The following is a 14,136-nucleotide window of genomic DNA, read 5'->3' on the forward strand; positions in this document are numbered from 1 at the left end:
CGGGGGCTGATTCATTGCCGCCTAGCAGACAGGGGTAATAATTGCCAAGCACTTCTCCTGTAAATATCATTAATAACTCATATCAACTGCTTTTTAAAAGGGCAGCCTGATATGCCTGGAGCCCTTTGAAACGGAACCGTGTGACATGGCAGGAGCACGGCCAGGCCACCACTGCACTCAGTGGTCCCCGCCGCCGGGCCAGCCCAGGGCACAGCACCCAAGGGTCCCAGCAGAGGGTCCTGCAGGCACGACACATACAGGGAGAGGAAACGGAGTTCCTGCTGCAGAGGCATTGCTGGCATCACAACACTGCCTGTAGGAGCAACCAGTGCTGCAGGGGATGTTTCTCATGTCATCGAGGTGGGCACTTTTCCTGGCAGGTACCTGAAAGATTTTTTTCCTCGTGTTCCTAAATCAACATCCCAGTGTGGGGCTGAAGTGGCTGGGGACACAGGGGTAAATGGCTTGTCTGAGATCCCAATCTGAGCTTGGAATTGGACCCCAGAGCCCTGAATTTAAGTGTCCACTGATCACAGCCACCTGCCATTGGAAAGAACAAGCGGCCGAGCAGAGGCTGTGCAGCCAGCCTGGGCATCCAGAGCTCCAGCAAGGCTGGCGTGTTGGTGTCCTTATCAAGGCGGGTGGCAGATGGACAGATCTCATCTCAGGGACCAGCCCAGCTCAGCTTTAAGAACAACGTCAGCTGCATTTAAATCCAGCTGGCATGGAAAGTGAAACCCCAAAGCCCATGCAGGGGATCACTGCAGGAGAGGAACAGGACCAGCTCTGGGCCAGGAGGCTGCTGGTGCTCCTGGGCTGCTCTGGGCACCTGGACACACACTGTGTAGGACCCAGCATGGTCAGCAGTGGGAATGCCAGGTCCAAGGGAATGTCTGGGGATCCCCAGCAGGCAGAGAGTGAAATGCACTCACACTGAGATGCAGAAACAAAGCAGGCAGAGGGCCCCAGTGGCACAGTGCTTTGGGACTGGGGCTGTGAAGCCCCCCCAGCCATGGTTCTTGCTCACCCAGCACTGAGCAGTCCTGGGCGAGGTGAAGAGTTGAGTGAGGCCTTCAGGCTTGCTCTGTCCCCCTGCAAAGCTCCATGCTTGCTGCATGGCAGCGAGCTCGAAGGGAGGGCTGGCGGCTCCCCTTCACCAGAGCCATTCCAAAGTCCCGGTGGGTGTGATCAGGGAGCCGCGAGGCCTTGCACTCCCAGGAGACCAGCCCCGTACAGCCACTGATGGTCCTTTGGCATTTCTTGCAACAGGAGGTGCAGTCCTGGAGTCCTGGGCAAACTCCAGTTTCGTGTAACTATAAATAAATCTCCGATTCGGCCACTCTCCGCTCCAGCCACACTTGCCACGTGCCGCCTCGGCTGCTCTGCTGGGAAGTGGCTCCCAGCAGCCTGGCCAGGACCACGAGTGGGGTGCGGGCGAGAATTTGGGATCAGCGGGGTTGCCACAAAGCGGGGAAGCACCAGGGGATGTGAAGGCACCGCAGGGTCTTCCCTGAACCCAGCACGGAGCCCTGGGTGCACAAGCTGCTGAGCTGCTTATCTCCAGGCCTGATAAGAGCATACCAAGCACCAGGATGTGTGGATTTATTTGCAGATGATTAATATTAGCAGATATATTGCATTTAATGAGGGTAATAATTCAGTGATAATTTACTGCTGGGAATGATGGGAAAGCTCCCCTGGAGCCCCGAGTCAGTGGGAGAAAGGTGCCGCGGCCCCGGCGCAGAGGGGGCTCGTTCCTGGGGCTGCTGCCGGTGGTGGGACCCGCGGGCAGCCCCCCAGCCATCCCTCCTTCCCTCCCTCCATCCCACCCCCAGCCCCTCTGACCTGCCCCTGGGGTTTATTTTTACTTTCAGATGGCTTAGCTAAGGGAACGGGGCTTGTGCAGGGGATGGAGATGCTGCAGGTGGGGGTTCTCCTGGGCCGGGAGGTGCACAAGGGCTGAAACCTGGCCTCAACGCTGCAATGGGGACACCTGAATCTGGTGGGGCAATCCTCCCCAGCTGTCTGACCCTTTAGGAGCTTTTGAATTCACTGAGGTACCTCAGCCAGGGAAAAAAAATAATAAAAAAAAATAAAATTAAAAAAAAAAAAAAACAGAGATCCAGGCTGCCAAATTCCTACAAGGGTCAACAACGAGGTGGCCGAGTAGAGAAGGAAAAGCTGGGCAAGCTGGAGAACCACCACCATGTGTTTTGGTTCCCACTGCTCAGAAATCGAAAGGACGGGTATAAAACAGAGATCTCCAGGCGAAAGAGAGGGCTGTGAGAGGGCTGTGGGAATGCCTGCAGAGCTCAGCGAGGAGCGGGCCAGCCCGGCTGGTCCCGGAGCAGGGCGGTGCGTGGGGCCGGCTGGGTGCCGCGGGCACACCGTGTCCTCGGCGGTGTCGGAGCGCCCTGCGGCGCCCTGCGGGGCAGCGTTCCGGGCCGTTAGGAAGACGGATGGCTGTTACTGGGATTTTTCAGGCTTATCTTTTCCATTGCTGTGGTTGTTCGCGTGGCACTTGAGGGCAGAGGCACGGATCCCTGGTTTGCCCCATGGTGCCGGCGGCCCACAGTGCCAGCATGGCAAGCAGTGTCACCCATAGGGCTGGGTGTCACCGCAGGGAGCTGGCTGGAGCAGTGGCATCCCAAAGCTGGTTTTCACCGTTCCCTGCAGGGCCAGGAATGCAGCTCCTGGGCCTGGCCACACTCTCTGGTGGAGTTTCCTCGTACGCAGACTTGGCTGAGCCACCCGGCGGCAGCCTCTGGCTCCGCGGTGCCAGGCGATGGAGACGTGGGTCTCGCTTGAAAGGCAGCCGCCAGCTTGCAGCCTGTCCCAGGGCTCCCTTTCCCTGCAGGGCCAGTGACTGGCACGGGGGTCAAAGGCTTTATCTGGGGAGGAATGAGGAACACAATGTCCTAGAGGGGGAGAATGGGATTATTTACAACATTTACGGCACCAAAATAAAGAAGGGAATGCAGCGTGGTGCTGGGCGGCTCGGCGTTGCCCCCGTGGCTCAGCCACACGTAGGGATGGTTCATGCAGTTTATTTTGTGGTGTGAACTGTGAGCTGGGGAGAGGCAGAACAGCTTTCTGGTTATCTGGTTATCTGGCGTGTCCCATGTGCTCGTGGCCTTTACAGCCTGCCTCAACCCTGCAGGAACATCTCCAAAGGCAAGGGAAGGAGTGGCCTCCTGATGAGACCATGTCCCCTCTATCAAATCAAGCCCTATCGCACGAGCCCTATCACACACAGATGGTGCTGACACCTGTCTTCCAGGTTGGCCTTCTCACGGGAAAACTCAAGGCCGGAGCAGCAGGGCGGGCATGGTGTGATCCACAAGAGTACATCTCCAAAGGTTGGCAGCAAAAGACTTGCTGGCTTGAGGAGCAGAGCATGTCCTGCTGGTCAGGGTGAAACCAGTGGGCTCTGCTCTCCTTTGGGAGAAGATCAGAGACCTCCTGAGCAGGACTCACCCCATGGAAGGGTCTGGAGATGGCCAGCGGGCAGCACGGCGCTGGAAGCTGTGCTCTCCTGACAGCCCCTGTCCAGCTCTGCCTCAAGTGACCTTGAGCAAGGGCTGTTATCTTATTTTTAAAGTAGGTGCAAGATAGCCACTGCCTCTGAGGGAGCGCAAACGCGCTCAGCAAGGTCTGCGGGGCGCAAACGTGAGCAGCGCTCAGCAGAAGCGCCGGGAGCGGGGAACAGCCCTGACCCACACCTTCCCTCAAAAATGCATTGCATTTCAGCTGCCCCGCAGGCAGCGGGGCTGGGGGGGGCTCAGGTGTGGTGGGGTTGGCCCCTGTGGGTGCTTGTGCCGAGGAATTTGGGCTCGGGGCTGGCTCCAGGCTCTGCCTCCCCCGGCTCCCATCGCTGCGCCCCTCTCCCTGCTTGAGGCTCTTTGAATTAGGAGAGCCATCAGGCTTTTTGCAGAAACGATTGGATTCCAGCGAAGGGAGGCTTTCCAATCTGAAAAAGAGGAATTTTCCCCCCTAAATGTGGAGGGGGGGAGCAGCCCAGCAGCTCGCAGTTTCTCCCTCGGTCCCCGCAGGCACACCGCGGTGCAAGGCGGTGCAAAGCCTCGGCTGCAGCTGGGAGCAGCCGGGGGGAGCTGGGGGCATGTGGGCTGCAGCTGGAAAACCAACGTGGCTGCAGCAGGGCAGGAGCCACCACGTTCGTACCGCCTGCTACGTGGCCTTGGGCGACTCATTAAGGCCAAAATGCTCAAATCTAAGCGATGGGAGATAAGCAGCGAAATAAAACCTCTCTTTGTTAAGGGCTCTGAGGTCAGTATCTTCAAAAGTACTGGGGTGTTTAACACGAAGACGGCCATGATGGAGGTCCTGTCGCCTCTGGTTGGGCAGACCAGGATCCTTTCGGCCCTCAGATTAAGGAGCTGGCAGCACGCTTTGCCTTTTTCCAAGGCTGCAGACAGGATGTGGCCGTGCCGCAGCCCATGGCCCGGCTCCAGCAGCAGGAGGCCAGGAGCGAGCTGGGGCTGCCGGCCTGCCTCCAGGAGCCAGCAGGCAGCGTGTGCTTAAAGCAGACCAAAACCAAAGCAGTTCAGGCCAGAGCGATGCTTTGCCTGCGTGAAATCCGCCCTGATAGCCGTGGCAGAGACTAGAGAGTGGATGCTCGTGGTCTGGTCTGGTTGCAGCCCTGGGGACGCTGGTGGCCACGTGCTGGCTGTGCTTTGCCACACCTGGCCCAAGGGTGGCCGGCCAGGACGGCGAGAGGAAGCATTTTGTACATCCCCTGTGGTCAGCATGGGTGGGTTAAATCAAAAGGCAGCAGGTCAGCATGGGGCACATCTGCCCGTGCTCTGCGGAGCTGCTCGGTCATGCAGGACAGAGAAGGGTCCATTGCAAGCCAAAAACGAGGGAATTTGGAAGCAGCGAGCACCTCTGGCAGCAGAGACACCTCTGTGTGTGTGTTTATATGTGTCTATAATGTATATATACAATATATATAATGTATGTACATAGCTGATGCCTGGAGCTGATGCTGCTCCAGACAACCAAAGCACTGAAGCCCCTTACCAAAGACAGCGACCACCCCGTGCAGAACCCGTGCCCCACGGGAGCAGAGCAGGGGGCAGAGCAGCCGAGGAGCAGGGAGCACTTTGCTGCCTCGGGAAGGGTGCCCAAGGCTCCGGCTCGCTGCTGACTCAGCTGACTGTGGACACTCGCTGCAGCTGGGCCGCGGGAGTGACCCCATTGTGGGGGTGCCCTGGGATGGGTTTGTAAGGGAAGCATCGATACGTGCTGTGAGTAGATGGAAGACGGAGCAGAGGACCAGGGTATGGCACCCGAGTGTGTTTCAAGCAGGAGCTAACCACGCATCCCTGGCCGTGGTGGGGAGGGCAGCACCGTGCAGGGAAACAAATGCCACTGTCCCGGCGCCCGGCGTGCTCCAGGGGCTGCTGCCAGTGGCACGAGAGGGCAGAGGCAAGGCTCTGCCTGGTGCCATCACTTCACTGTTCGTATCTGAAGCTCTTGAAAGGTCGCTCGTAACTTTGAACCATGTTTGCTTTTAAAACCAATTGAAACATCTTCAAGTGGCTGAAACTGCTGCGCTGCTGGGGCCTGCTTTCAACCGAGCTCCGGGCTTCTCTTTTGGAACAGGAAAAGTTAATTTTTTAATGAACTTTGCAAGGTTTTCAGCTACATTCCTGCACCTTTATTCTAACTCCTATGTGTTTGGTAGGAGAACTGAGCTCCCCACAGCGTCTGGGCCAGCACCGTGGGCACCGCCACCTGCCCCTGGGTGCCTCGGGGCCGTGCTGGGACAGGGACAGGGACAGGGACAGGGACAGGGACAGGGACAGGCTCCAGCCAGATCCCTGCACCCAGGACCAGCCGCAGCCCAGCCAGACTGGTAAGCACAAGGTGGCACAGAGCTCTCCGCATGCTCAGAACACGTTGGTGGGAGAGCTGCTGGGGGCAGGAAAGCTCAGCGGTGCTGCAGCAAAAACCGCAGCCGTGAGTCAGGGACTGAGGGGGTGGGCGTCAGGACACTGCACAGAGCCCAGCATCAGGGCTGGGAAATCTCAGACGCTGAGTCTATGCGGGGCTGCAATGGATGAAGGGCGAGACCTCGGGTTGGTTTGGTTTCTCCACTGCCTCCATGGGCAAGGCGCTCCGGTGGGGTGAGCTGGTACCACTGACTGCACGGGAACTCACTGACTCACACAAGGCAAATATTTTTCCCTTTGATTTTCACCCTGAGAAAAAAAAATAAAAAAAAAATCTAGAGCTGACCTTGTTAATCCTACACGTTACCAGCCTCCCCCCCTCCTTTATCACCTTTCGGCTAGGGGATAGTGTTACCAGCTTAGCACCTCTGGTGGCTCCTGCCAGCATCCTGCCTGGCGCGGTGCCACCCCGTGTAGTCTCCAGGTCTTCCTGGAGGGAGGGAGCCCTCCTGGCACCCTGACCCTCCTGGGGCACCTGGACCCCCCTGGGGCACCCTGACCATCCCAGGACACCCCAACCCACACAGGGCAGTGCCAGCACAGGATCAGGGTGTCCACGGGCAGCTCCGTTGTGGTGCTGCACATCTGCGAGGTGCCTGAGCCGCCCCCGGTGCTGGGAGGCAGCTGCTCGCCCCGACCACCCGGCGGACAGCTTGGGAATGACCCCGCGGCCAGGTCCGGGTGGCTCTGGCTGGCTCGGGAAGGACGGTGATGTGCATCTCGGGGAATTGTTTCCTGCAGCTACGGACCACACACAAGTGCTTGGAGGCTGTTCTCCACCTCCCTCAGTTTCAGCCCGTCATTCCTGAAATGGCCCCGCTCTCCCTGCTTCTCCGTGTCCAAAACCACACTGAATTGTGTCCATCCATCGCAAGCTTCACCTGCAAGGTGCCCATTGCCCACAGCTGGGGCCTGAACAAGGGACTTGGGGTGAGCTGTACGCATGGCAGGAGGTCTGATCCTGCTGCACTGGGTGCTGGGACACACTGCTGGCCATAGGACAGCCCGGTGTGCAGGCTGACCCTGGGCCAAGCCTGGCTCCAACAACGCCCGTGGCAGCCTGGGGCATGCAGCAGCAGCCGCTCGCCCTTGGGCAAGTGAATGTGTTTGATCTGCTCAGCACCAGGCATCCAGGTCACCACTCACTGGGATAAAAATGATCACTGGGGGGGCTCTGGGCACACTGCAGAACCCAACCGAGGGACAGCAGCTGTGGGACAGTGCCTTTGTCCGCCTGCCTTGGTCATAAAGGGGAAAAGGAGTGCAGAGCTCAGGGAGGAAACAGTTAATGCCCCTCTCCTCCCAATATTAAGGGACAAATCCTCTCCCCGGCTTGGTGCCCGAATAAACAGGCTGAGAGCATTGCGTAAAGGGTGGGGGGGATGGGAACACCTCTACGTGCCTTGCTGGAGACCAGCACAGCCTCCACATGAAGCTGGGCCCCCCCGTGCCCCCAGCCGCCCCACACCCAGCCCTCACCCAGGTTTCGCCTTGCCCAGCTGCCTCCTGCACGCAGCGGGTGCTGTCACCAGCGGGTGGCACGGCTGGTGCCGGGGGTCCCTGGGTGGGGGACAGCTCCGGGGGGGCTGGTGCAAGGGGAGAGGTGCTGGGCACAGCCCTGGGGGAGCTCTGCAGGGCACCAGGGTCAGGTCTGGAGGATGCCTGTGGCCCTGGCACCCTCGCCAGGAGGCACAAAGAAGGGTCCCTGCTGGGGAAGGTGGCACGGGGAAGGTGGCACGGGGTGGCTGTGGCCACCTGGCCAGCCCCTGCCCCAGCCGTGCCCTGGTGCCGCTGCTCAAAGGTGCTGCACAAAGAGGGTGCTGGGTGCAGCTCCCTGCGGGCTCCCTCTGCTGACAGCTGCCCCAGCACAGGCAGCCCCAGGCACCTTCCCACCTTCTACCCAAGATCTGCACTGGAAAAAAAAAAATCCAGCCCCCCAAATTGTCCTTCTCCCAGCTCCTGGTGCAGCGCTTTGCAACTTCAGAGCTCGCCAGCCCTGCAAGGAGGAGACGACCCCTGGGGCAGCACGAGAGTGGGGCAGAGCACCCAGATCCCATCCTCGTGCTGCCAGAACACAGGACCAATTTGCAACGCATGTATAGAAATACAAAAGTATTTATTATTATTTTCTTTTTTATAAATAAGGAAATACAAAAAGCCTTACAAAATGCTTTACAGAAGATCCTCACCGGTGAGGCGGGAGGAGGAAGGTATTTAAGAGGCTATGTGCATGTGAGCCATGGGAAATGAGGCACTGAAAGGTAACGGCCACGCTGGCTGACCCCAGGAGGGGACCCGATGGTCTCAGTCTTGTGCCGTGGCCACCGGCCCCATTCCTCACCCCGTGCACACCATGAGCAGGATGCGGGGGCTGCACACAGGGAGAGCTGTGGTCCCCCCATGGCAGAGGTGATGCTCTCAGTAACATCCCAGGAGCACCCCCCAGCTCCCAGCACCGTCACCGCAAGGGGACCTCCTGCTCGGGTGCCAGGCGGCCGCGGGTGGCAGGGGACGGAGGTCTCCAGGGGCCACCTCGACTCAGTGGCCGCAGACCTGGGACAGCAGCTCCGGAGACGTGGCTGGCAGCAGGACCTGGGGTGCACTGGAAGTGTCCCGTGCCCTGTCCTGCAGAGCCCCGCGGATGGCTGGTGTGCTCAGGGGGCACGGATCCCCCAGGCAGGCTCCATCCACGGTCACTGCTCCCCACAGTGTGCGGGGGGCTCGGCCACACGTGCGGGTGCAGGAGAGCTCCGAGCATGGCTCTGCTGCAGGGCTCAGCAGCATCTCGCCTTGGGCTTGTCATCAGGAGTGAGTTTGATGGAGTCGGTTAAATAACTCTCAAAAATCCCTTTATACTGGGAAAGAAAAAAAAAAAAAAGAGGAGAGAAGGGATGAGTGGAACTGGCTCAGGGTCACCCCGAGCACAGGTGGGGTAACGGGACCAAAGGAGCGGGCAGCGCAGGTTTGCTCTGCTTGGTGCTGAAGGCTCAGACCCAGGGCAGGGCCACCCCAATCAGCCAGCAGCGAGGCCACCCGCCCCGTCTGGCGTGGGGACACGAAGGTCCCCGTGGGACGGCCGCTAGAGGACAGTGCTGGCATGCTGTGCGGCACCGCACGCCCCGCTCTGTCCTGACAACCCACAACCTTTGCTCCTTTCGGAGTGGCTTTACATCTATTTTAGAAAATCGCCCCCAATGCATTTGTGATCCTGGGGCTATCCTACACCTTATAAATAGATCTCTGCGTTAGAGGACGGGCTGTGAGGGTCAGCTGGAGCTGTTTGGCCGGCTGGGCCCTGCTGCCACCCACATCCCCGCAGGACGCGCACCCCCAGTGGAGTGGGGCGATGCTCACCGTGGTTAAGGCTTGCTTGGCGAGGGTCTCGAAAGCTTGTGCGACGTTGATGTTGTTCTTGGCGCTGACCTCGAAATAAGGGATGTCTTTTTCCTTGCACCAGGCTGAGGCAAGCTCCTTGGATACCTGGGAAGGATGGAGCCACGTCAGAGCCGTGATGGGGGCACTGCGGTGTCCCCCTCCTTGCGCTGTGCTCTCCTCTCCACCTTACCTGCCGGTCGCAGAGGTCTATTTTATTCCCCAGCACGACCATGGGGAAGTCGTGGTCCCTCGGGATCACCTTCTCCAGGAAGTCAGCTCTCCAGTTGTCCAGGGACTCAAAGGACTCCCTGTCCGTCACGTCGAAGGCCAGGACGCAGCCATCAGAGCCCTTGTAGAAGGTCGACACCATGGACCGGAATCGCTCCTGTCCCCCCGTGTCCCAGATCTGGGGCAGAGAAGGGCATGGGTACACCAGCGGGTATCAGGGGACCCCGGGAGGTACAGGCAGGGCTACCAGGGCGGCAGGGCACCTCACCTGCATTTTCAGGGGGGTGTTGTCCACCGCGATCACCTTGGTCAGGATGCTGGCGCCCAGCGTGGTGCGGTAGTCCTCATAGAAGGTCTTGTGCACGTACTGGTGCAGCAGGGAGGTTTTGCCCACGCTGGGGGGACAGAAGGGACAAGGGTGAAGGTTTTGCACGCTAAAGCCAGGCTCGAGGAGTTGGTGGCTACCAGCATGGGGCCTGTGCACCCAGGGGATCCCGGGCTGGGGCATGCAGGGGGCTTCCTCCCAGCACCTGCCACAAACGGATGGGGACCTGGGCACTGCCAGATGCAGGGTGAGTAGGGGGGGGGTCCACGTATGTTGAGCCCCCTCTGCTTCTCTCCGTCCCTTCACGAGGCTTTCAGCTCCCTGCAGCCCAAGGGCTGAGGGTTAGGGTTAGGATCCTGCAGGTCCCGCTGGCCACTGGGCAGCGTGGGGCCGGGCACGTGGAGTTCAGGAGGATTTTACATCATTTAAAAGCACAGAGGGACTCAGCAGCCCCAGGGGCCAGCTCCTTACCCCAGAGCTCCTATGATAATTATCTTCAGATCCACCTTCTTGCTGGCATCCATGGATGGGCCCTGCGGGACGAGAGGAGTCACCGTGGAGCAGCCCCGAGGGGCTGCGGGGATGGGAGCCCGGCGAGCCCCAGTGAGGTTTGGGAGCAGCCTCTGGTCCCTGCACCCCCCAGCACCTCCCTGTGCGACCCAAACCACGTCAGGGGGCTGTGCTCATGGCCCCAGCAGTTCTGGGCACAGAACTCCCCCCCGGTGCCAGCCTGGCCCACGTCACCAGCCGGGGACCGGCTCCCCGGGAGCTGCAGCACGCCCGGACACGCTGCGGCACGGCACGAGCTCATTTCCATGGGAAGCTGCCCTGGGAAACTTCCCCGGCTCTGCTGCCTCCCTCTGAAGGGCAGCCCCTCCCCAGAAACCTGACAAACTGGGGGGAAGCAGTCCTGGGGAGAATTATTAAGGGAAACTGTGTCCATAAATCCTTCGGGTGGGTGCCCCAAGCATTTCAGGAGCACCCCAAGAGACCCCCTGCCTGCCCTGGGGGTCCGGCTGCTGAGGAGCCTGGAGGGGGGGGATAAGGGTCCACAACGAGGGTCCTGGCTAACAAACGCTGCCCAAGGCAAAGCCCATGCCAGGGGTTTGTGCCCTTTGCTGCTCCCTCAGCATCCACGGGAAGGGCCCGAACCAGGCGCTGGGGCTTTGCTTTTGATTTCTGCACGTTTCCACCCGAGTGGGGAGCATGGCTCCGTGTGCACCAGCTCCTGCGCCCCCCTCAGCCCCCCAGCACCCCCTCCCCGGGGGGGGCAATGCCCACGGCAGCCCCCCACAGCCCCATCTGCACAGCGGCACCAGGCCCTGCCCTGCCAGGAAGCAGCTGGAGCCGCTCACCCACCGGCAGCCAAATCTCTGCATTTTTCCCTGATGTGCTGTCGGGCTCTGCGCTGCTCCCCACGCACAGGGTGCGGACGGCACATTGCCCCCCCCGGGGGGGGAAACATCACCCAGCCGGACCCCCACTCTCCCACCCACCTTCCAGCACCCCATCCTCATTCTTCGCTGATCCCCGGCACGCACAACCCTCCCGTTTTTAGCCTGCCTTCCCAAGGGCTGGGCTCTCCCATCCTGGCTCTCGGCCCAACGCATTGCTCCTGGGGGGGCGTCGGGGCCACGCACCCACCTGCCGGGGCATCTCCCGCTCGGGTGGCCAAGGTGCTGGGCTCTGCTCCCCGCCACCCAGGCTGGGAAGAGGCGAAAGGAGAGGATCCAGGAAGCAGCGGCAGCCCCGGAGCTGGTTCCTCCTGCCTGCTGGAAGGCGGCTACGGGCCCCCGCGCCGTGACATCAGCACCAAGGGGCCGGGAGCCGCCCGGGAGCTGCGGGGCGGGCACGGTGTTGGCTGCTGCAGCCAGCTCTTGGTCCTTCTGCTGGGTGAGCAGCTCCCTGCAGCATCGCCCCCAGCACGGGAGCCAGCCTAGACTTTGCTCGAACACCGCCGAGAGCAGGAGCTGGGCTGTGCGGAGGGGCTGGGGTGGGTGGGGGTGGGAGAGGGGCAGGGTTTGGAGCAGGAGGGGTTGCAGCCCTGCTCACTGTGCTGTGCCCCTGCAGCCTGCCGGGTGCTTGGGGGTTCTCAGCCAGCGCCCAAGGGTGCTGCTGCCACCCCACTCATACCCCAAAAAAAGGGGATAGCAGCAGGGACCCAAACTGGTGTCAGCCCCTGGAGCAGGATGTGTGTGCAAGTCACAGACAAAATTTTGGGGCTCCTTGCTCAGTCAGAGCTGCCACTGAGGGAGCATCCAAGCATCTCTGCGAGCACTGTGACATCTCCCCACGAGCACCATGCTGGTGGCAGCATGGGACGTGTCTTACGGGGACACCATGAGAAACCCCACTGTGCCCTGCTCGGCTGCCGGGAGGGATGCAGGCGTGCAAGGGCAGGTCCCGAGCACTTGCCAAGTGTGCAACAGGATTCAGGGCTCCTCCACCCTGCTGCTGAACCCTCCTGGCTCCCTCACCACGAACAGCAGCCACCGGCTCCTGCATTTCTGCCGCCTGACCTCATGTTTTGGCTCTGTTTGCTGGCTGTCTCATGTGGTCGGGGCAAATTCGGGAGGTGTCTCCTGGTCGGGGCTCTGCAGTGATTCATGCTCAGCAGGGCAGGAGCTTCCCACGCGCAGCCTCGCAGGGTCTCTGTCAGGGGACAGCCCCTAACCCGCTGTCCCCTCTAGCTGCGGGTGCTGCAGATGTCCCTTATGGGATCTATGAGAAGATCGCTGTGCTCAGCAGGACAAGTCCTCCTCCTCCTCCCCAGGTGTAAGTCTGGGACCTGTCTGGCCAGAAACTCTGCTTTTCCCCCGTGGGGTAGGCACGGAGAGGAGCGAGGAGGAGCTGGGAGAAGCAGCTGAGCCAGCCTGTGGGCACTTCTCACCGCTGGTGGATAAAAGCCCGATGTTCCCCTAGAGCAGCTCTCTCCCACCTTCTCCTAATCCCCATTTTCAGTCTCATTGTGCTGCTTCACCTTTTCCCTAGCAGCAGGACCTGCAGCAGCCTTACCCCAGATCCCCCCGTGCTCCCCTCGCCACGTGCCCACCCAGCCCAGGATGGGGGACGCTCCCCCTTTGGATGATCCGAGCCCTCTGTGCTGCTGGCGATGGGTTTGTGGCCCCAGCCAATGCCCCCTCCACTTCTGCTTTCGGGCAGGAGGGGCAAAACCGATTGGGGGGCCCAGCCCAGACTCGGTGGCTGCAGCTTTTGTTTGGTTTCCCATTAAAAAGGGATTTTCCCCAGCTCCTGCTCTCACCACCGCTCCCCAGAGCGCAGCAGGCCCCAGAGCAGAGGCGGTAGCGAACGCCCCAGCAGCTTCCCCGGCTGCTCGGGGGCTCCTGCAGCCCCAGCTGCAGCCCTTTCCTGCTTGCTTCACCCACGGTCAGCAATTCTGAGGGAAAAGTGTGGTTTGTGTGCCCTGTGACGAGGAGGAAGGGCTTGCAGCTAGGAAACGATGAGGCACGGGCCGGGGACTGCTGTGTTCAAAGGGCGCGTGTGGGCAAGGAGAGGACAGGTCATCTGCTGATGCCAGCAGAGCGTGGTGAGAGTGAGGGAAGGGGAAGAAACAAGAGGCACCCAAGTGACTGAGCTGTTCACTGGGGGCTCTGCAGCCACCCCTGCTCTCCAGGGACAGCCCGGGTGCTCCCTACCAGCACGATCAGTCTTTGCTGGGGCAACATCCCCCGAGCATCAGCCGTGCGGGGCTGGGGAGGACCCATGTCCACCTCCCTCGTCTGCCCTCCCCAAAACCCACCGAGAAGACGTTGGATCCTCTGGGATCCCAAGAGCAAATGGCACCAGGTCCTCCTGATGGAGCCCTGCCTGGGCCACCTTCCAGCCAACATCTGGGGACACGGGGCAGTCCCTCGTGGTGCTGGGGGACACGGAGGCTCCCCCGCTGCCTACGGCTGTGCCGACGGGCAGGTGTCCGCTGGTGCTCGGCACAGCTCGGTGTGCCAAGAGTTAAAGCTGTTGGGACCTGCAGGAGGAGAGGAGACCTTTGTCCAGCTGCCCCTGCACCTTATCTGCACGGCACCTGCTTAAAGCACAGCTAAAGGTGAAGTCAATACAGGAAACAGTTACAGAAACCGTGCGCTGGTCAGTGGCACAATCAATGGTTCTGAGCAAGGCAGGTATTTCCTTTAACGACAAGCCTCAGCCACAATGTTTACAGCCAGGCCTGAGTTTTGCAGCACTTTCAGAGCCAGCCCCGAGCTCTGCTCTGCT

The 14,136-nt window shown here is 60.7% G+C and overlaps 1 protein-coding gene across 2 annotated transcripts; it reads right to left on the reverse strand.

Annotated features, from left to right (window-relative positions):
• Positions 1 to 8,072: 8,072 nt before the first annotated feature.
• RAB7B (RAB7B, member RAS oncogene family) lies at positions 8,073 to 11,772 on the reverse strand. Of its 2 annotated transcripts, none has more exons than XM_082778566.1 (6): positions 11,548 to 11,772; positions 10,375 to 10,436; positions 9,847 to 9,973; positions 9,541 to 9,699; positions 9,330 to 9,455; positions 8,073 to 8,830 (listed from the first exon to the last, which is right to left on the reverse strand). In XM_082778566.1, exons 1-6 carry the CDS (start codon positions 11,557 to 11,559, stop codon positions 8,750 to 8,752), a joined length of 567 nt encoding a protein of 188 aa, XP_082634692.1. In that variant the 5' UTR covers positions 11,560 to 11,772; the 3' UTR covers positions 8,073 to 8,749. The 2 variants fall into 2 exon arrangements, with proteins under 2 accessions (XP_082634692.1, XP_082634691.1); XM_082778565.1 differs by having other exon boundaries at positions 9,541 to 9,756; positions 11,548 to 11,770.
• Between the last annotated feature and the right edge of the window lie 2,364 nt (positions 11,773 to 14,136).

Source organism: Aythya marila, assembly GCF_965140915.1.
Source record: "Aythya marila genome assembly, chromosome: 24".
Taxonomy (NCBI): domain Eukaryota; kingdom Metazoa; phylum Chordata; class Aves; order Anseriformes; family Anatidae; genus Aythya; species Aythya marila.

Bases quoted from the DNA above. Each gene is read 5' to 3' on its own strand.
- RAB7B (XM_082778565.1), bottom strand. The intron at 9,974-10,374 runs GTAAGGAGCTGG...CTGTCCCCCCAG, and splicing joins ATTATCATAGGAGCTCTGGG to CGTGGGCAAAACCTCCCTGC. The intron at 8,831-9,329 runs GTGAGCATCGCC...TTTCTTTCCCAG, and splicing joins CCAAGCAAGCCTTAACCACG to TATAAAGGGATTTTTGAGAG.